The sequence below is a fragment of the Trachymyrmex cornetzi genome, unplaced genomic scaffold, assembly GCF_001594075.2.
Source record: "Trachymyrmex cornetzi isolate Tcor2-1 unplaced genomic scaffold, Tcor1.1 scaffold991, whole genome shotgun sequence".
Lineage (NCBI taxonomy): Eukaryota > Metazoa > Arthropoda > Insecta > Hymenoptera > Formicidae > Trachymyrmex > Trachymyrmex cornetzi.
Window position 1 is genome coordinate 99,694 of NW_017300345.1, and position 4,912 is coordinate 104,605.

Genomic DNA, 4,912 nt, shown 5'->3' on the forward strand with positions numbered 1-4,912 from the left:
CTGCCAATCGAACACGCTCTTGACACTGAGTGCAGCCAGTGCACCCCAATCGAAAACGCTATAGGACTCTAGTCAGTATGACAAAAGTGCTAAGGAGAGTACTAAACATGGCCGACATCCTATGAAACTGCCTTTAAACTATGTCAAACAAGATAAGACGTGTAGGATAATGTGAGATAGAAATATAAAATCTTCTTAAAAAAATAATCTTCCAATGAACTCTCTTAGCTTGGTACGTACAATCAACGATACATGTGTGCAATATGCGATGGCTGCTTTCCTTTTAGGAGACACAGTCGACACACTTGACACAAATCGACACACGTCGCTTTCCATTTACAATTTTGTTCAAACTCAATCGACACACTTCGCCTCTGCTCGGGAGCAGAGTTATAGCGTTTTCGGCCCGACCGGGTTTGCACCAACCTGGGTTGGATTAATGGCATTTTGCGCTCTCCTATTGGTAGAGCGTGTGACATCAACCAATAGGAAAGATTAATCCAACCCAGGTTGGTGCAAACCCGATCGGGCCGAAAACGCTATCAGAGTGTGTTTCGAGTCTGTTCAAGTGTAATTTTGATTAATTAAGGCCCATTTCCTCCAAAGTGGTTCAGTTCAGAGTTCTTGTGAACTGCGTTCAACTTTGAACGCAGTTTAATTTTCGGTCAACTTATTTTACTTTCCTTCAACTTTACCTTCGTTCTGATCAACTGAACGTATATCTAATGCGTGCTAACACTGCTAACTCGAATTGTATTTAGTAACAAATGATGTGATTGGTGGACAGCTAAAGAGTGTATCACATGTCATAATAAAAATCTAACCTAATTATAATCAACGCATGGTTTTTCGTCGTCAATCAGTTATTTTGACAACAAATTGTTATCGTTGTATGTTAAAAAGTCTTGTTGCTGATATATATAGATCAGTATAATTATTCAAATATTGTATCAAATATTGGAATATATAAACACAGATAATCGACAAGCAAGAGCAATTTCTAGAAGTAATTTCTTAACCTAATTTATGGTATAAAATAGATATTATATAATCTCTTGCATTAAATAAATTAAATTGTTTCTTTTCTGTGTTTAGAGTCTCTTTATAAAAATAGATATACATGTACAAATGGACCAAGCAAATAAAAAAGAAAGAACCAAAAATTTTAGTGAATCTGAAAAAATGCTTCTTATCGAATTAATACAAGAAAGATGTAAAATATTAGAAAATAAAACAACAAATAGTATTTCTATGAAAGAAAAAGAAGATTGTTGGGAGAATTTGTGAATAAATTTTATGTCTCGTTCTAAAGGAGTTGTACAAACTGTACAGTCTCTAAAAACATGTTGGGAAAATATAAAGAAAAGAACAAAAAAACAATTTGCTGAGGAGAAACAGGCAATTTATAAAACAGGTTGTTACTTGTTTGATATATGTAAACTTTACATAAATAAGCAACGATATACTTTAATTACAATCAAATATCTGTAATAAAAAAGCTGTGTATTTTTGTAGGTGGAGGACAATATAAGGCTATAAGTGATCCAATAGCTGAACAAGTCCGAGAAATAATAAGACCGGCAGTAGAAGGCCTATCGAATGATTTAGATAGTGATTGCATTGCAGGATTTGATAGTATGTATAATACATTATATTTTATTTTTATAATGTTTATAATTAAGTCCATAAAATATTTTTCATTTAATAATCTTACAATTAGTTATATGTAATTAAATTATTTCTCCTAATGCATTTTATTGTAATGTTATTTTATTTATATTACAGACGATGTTGAAGCATTTGATGAAGAATGGCTACGTAAAGCAAGTGAAAATGTTATAGAAATAACCGAAGATAATATAGAAGATGAGACTGATGGCAAAAAAGACAATGATGAATCTGATAAGGAGGAAGACGTATTAAACGTAATTAATAACGAATAATATTATTTATAATAATGTGTAAAATATTATATGAGCGCTGTGTAATCCTTTGTATTTCATTGTTATTCATTGTTATTTTACAGTTTCTTCAAAAAAACAAATTAAATTGGAAAAATTGTAATCCCCAAAAATTACAAACACAAATTAGCACTCCACTCAGAACATCAACAAACACAAATAAGTCTGTGCCACTTATGGATTATTCAGCTAGTACTAACCAAAATAAAAAATCAAAAGAAAATGTTATGCCATCAGCACTTAAAGGAACCATAAAAAAAACAAGTAATCAATTAAAACAAAAAAATAATGTTAATAATAAAAAATGTGATACATTAGCAGATAGTAAAACAGAATTAGTAAATTTAATGATAAGTAATGGAAACGAAAGACATGAATTTGAAATTAAAATTTTAGAAACACTATTGCAAAAAGAAAAATTGCAAATTGACATAATGCAGAAGGAATTAGAATTTAAGACATTGATTTTAGAAAAAGAACGACTAAAATTTAAAAACGTGTTATAAACCTAATATGCATATTTATATATTTTTTCTTTGTTATAAGTAAAACATTTGTTATAAGTAAAAGTTTTTATTATTTTTAAAAATAATAACAAAATTCTATTTGTCAATTATTTTAAAATTCGAAAGAAATCCTAAAGTTCGAAGGAATTTTTAAAATTATTCATTCATTATTATTCACTATTATCGCTATTATTGTTATTATCATCAATACATACTATTATTATTATTATTATCATAAGTCTTTTAAAAAACCAAAGATGTTATTCCTGAATGAATTTTAGAGAAAGATTACTTTTTGTTTTTTTTATGCATACATATGAGATTATGAGTGGAATAGTATTTTACACTTACTTGTATTTTACTTTACTTGCATAAACTCTCGCTACATTTATAACCTCATATATAGTTACTGCCAAATGATTTTGATTTGTTTTGCTAAAGAGGCGTGATTAACAAATAAGTTTATTTATTTAACATAAATATCATTTTTGTTATTGATACAAAGTTTATATGAATAGTTTGCTCTATAAAATAAATATAAATATAATAAGTATATTATATTATTAATGTTTTATATGAGAAAAGCACAATATGTTTTCAAGAAATACAATACATTTATTTATATCGAATTAATTAATATTACAATAATATAAATGCTTATTTTTAAAATATAATACTTTATTTCAGCCGATGTTTTCTTCGATTCCTTTGTCAAAATTTACAATAAACTGTAACAAACAGAAGTGTAATTATTAATATATATTACTTTTAATAATTTATAAAAGTAAAATATGTATATATTGTATTATTTTTCTTTGCCTCTGAAAATAGTCGTTAATAAGTATTCTTCTGTCAGCTGCATTATCATTATTTCTGTAGTCTGCATTATCAGGATTTATATTGCCATAATTGAATATTTCGTCCCAAGGTGCTGGAAGATTTAAATTAGGATCTTCAGGTGGCTCTTCATCTCCATTTTGACGAGCAACATTGTGTAAAACAGCAGTAGCTACTATTACAGCCATTACTGAGTTCAATTGCAAACGTAGTCCTAAAGCTAAAACTGGAAAACGTCTTTTCCAAATTCCAAACAGCCGCTCAATTATGTTTCGAGTACGTATATGCGATTCATTGTAAAGCTGTTCAGCAGGAGTTCGTGGATTTAATAATGGTGTCATTAAATATGATTTTATAGGGTAACCACTATCACCTAATAACAGTCCATCTCTATGTATTCCTTGTTCAAATGTACCACGCAATTGACTATTATTAAAAATAGTACTATCGTGTGTTGATCCAGGCCATCGAGCTACTACATCAGTAATTTCTAAATTACTATTTGTCACAACTTGCACGTTCAAAGAAAAATATCCCTTTCTATTTCTAAATAGTTCTGCATTTTCAGTACCTACAATACAATAAATAAAACAAGTTTAAAACCTTATAATAATTTCCAGCGTTTCTATTTATATAGTTTACCAAAATAGGTATGTATGATGAAAATATAAATAAAATTATGTATTTACCAAACGATTGAACTCGAACATGTGTACAATCTATACAACCTACAACTCTAGGAAATCGAGAGATTTTATAAAATTCCAATTGTTGTTTTTTTATTTCATTATTTGTAGTAGGAAATTTCATAAAACGTGCTCGAAGTCTGGCAATTGCGTTCGTAACACGATGAATAATTCTGTGGGCACTAGTAGTGCTTACTCCAGCAAAATCACCTGCAGATATTATAAAAGATCCTGTTGCATAAAATCTTAATGTTAAGAGAAGTTGCTGCATTGGAGATATAGGATTATTTCTGCAAAAATAAATATTTATATTAATCAGTTATTAATAACTATATGATATAAGGATAATAAAATAATAATAAAGATATACATACCTGTTTGATCGAAATATTAATACTTCTTCTATGTGGTTTAATATTAGAAGAACGCTGTTTTTGTTTAGGCGAAATCTCATTTTAAATTCGATATCGTCCAAATCGTCAAAATAGTTCATGCGTTGTTTAAATCTTTTGGGTCTTCTGTCGATATATCCCGGTAAAAAATTTTTCATATATGAAATATACATAAATACATATAAATAACATGTATAAATATTTATAAACATATACAATATTATAAATGTTTTTACCGGATTATATCTTCATCGTCGTCAGATGATGATAAAATATTGTAATATGCCATAATACTTGTTTTTTTGTATATTCTATATCAAGAAGACAATGCACATAACCTTAAAATATTTCGTGTTAGCTTCTGCTTAAACGACGTTCAAACTTGTTAACCGACCAAAAATGGGCGTTCATAATAAACGCCGTTCAACCGATTTGAACTTCTTCTAAAAAGTTGGTGGAACGCAAAATGTCGTTGATCGGAGTTTAAACTCGGTTCAAATTTTGAACGACTTTGGTGGAAACGGGCATAA

General features: G+C 28.8%; 2 protein-coding genes across 3 annotated transcripts; one reads left to right on the forward strand and one right to left on the reverse strand.

The window, feature by feature from the left end:
• Nucleotides 1-647: 647 nt before the first annotated feature.
• LOC108770277 (uncharacterized) lies at nucleotides 648-3,469 on the forward strand. Its single transcript, XM_018521773.1, has 5 exons — nucleotides 648-1,006; nucleotides 1,096-1,414; nucleotides 1,516-1,635; nucleotides 1,786-1,925; nucleotides 3,396-3,469. The coding sequence occupies exons 2-5, from the start codon at nucleotides 1,297-1,299 to the stop codon at nucleotides 3,414-3,416; spliced, it is 399 nt and encodes a 132-aa protein (XP_018377275.1). The 5' UTR covers nucleotides 648-1,006; nucleotides 1,096-1,296; the 3' UTR covers nucleotides 3,417-3,469.
• Nucleotides 3,123-4,906, reverse strand: LOC108770276 (putative nuclease HARBI1). Of its 2 annotated transcripts, none has more exons than XM_018521772.1 (5): nucleotides 4,619-4,906; nucleotides 4,365-4,505; nucleotides 3,994-4,280; nucleotides 3,287-3,875; nucleotides 3,123-3,195 (listed from the first exon to the last, which is right to left on the reverse strand). In XM_018521772.1, exons 1-5 carry the CDS (start codon nucleotides 4,669-4,671, stop codon nucleotides 3,186-3,188), a joined length of 1,080 nt encoding a protein of 359 aa, XP_018377274.1. In that variant the 5' UTR covers nucleotides 4,672-4,906; the 3' UTR covers nucleotides 3,123-3,185. The 2 variants fall into 2 exon arrangements, with proteins under 2 accessions (XP_018377274.1, XP_018377273.1); XM_018521771.1 differs by having other exon boundaries at nucleotides 4,365-4,508.
• Nucleotides 4,907-4,912: the final 6 nt, after the last annotated feature.

Bases quoted from the DNA above. Each gene is read 5' to 3' on its own strand.
- LOC108770277 (XM_018521773.1), top strand. From the start codon at position 1,297: ATGTCTCGTTCTAAAGGAGTTGTACAAACTGTACAGTCTCTAAAAACA. The intron at 1,415-1,515 runs GTTGTTACTTGT...GTATTTTTGTAG, and splicing joins ACAGGCAATTTATAAAACAG to GTGGAGGACAATATAAGGCT. The intron at 1,636-1,785 runs GTATGTATAATA...TTTATATTACAG, and splicing joins TTGCATTGCAGGATTTGATA to ACGATGTTGAAGCATTTGAT.
- LOC108770276 (XM_018521771.1), bottom strand. From the start codon at position 4,671: ATGGCATATTACAATATTTTATCATCATCTGACGACGATGAAGATATA. The intron at 4,281-4,364 runs GTATGTATATCT...TTATTTTTGCAG, and splicing joins TTAATATTTCGATCAAACAG to AAATAATCCTATATCTCCAA. The intron at 3,876-3,993 runs GTAAATACATAA...ATTGTATTGTAG, and splicing joins TGTTCGAGTTCAATCGTTTG to GTACTGAAAATGCAGAACTA.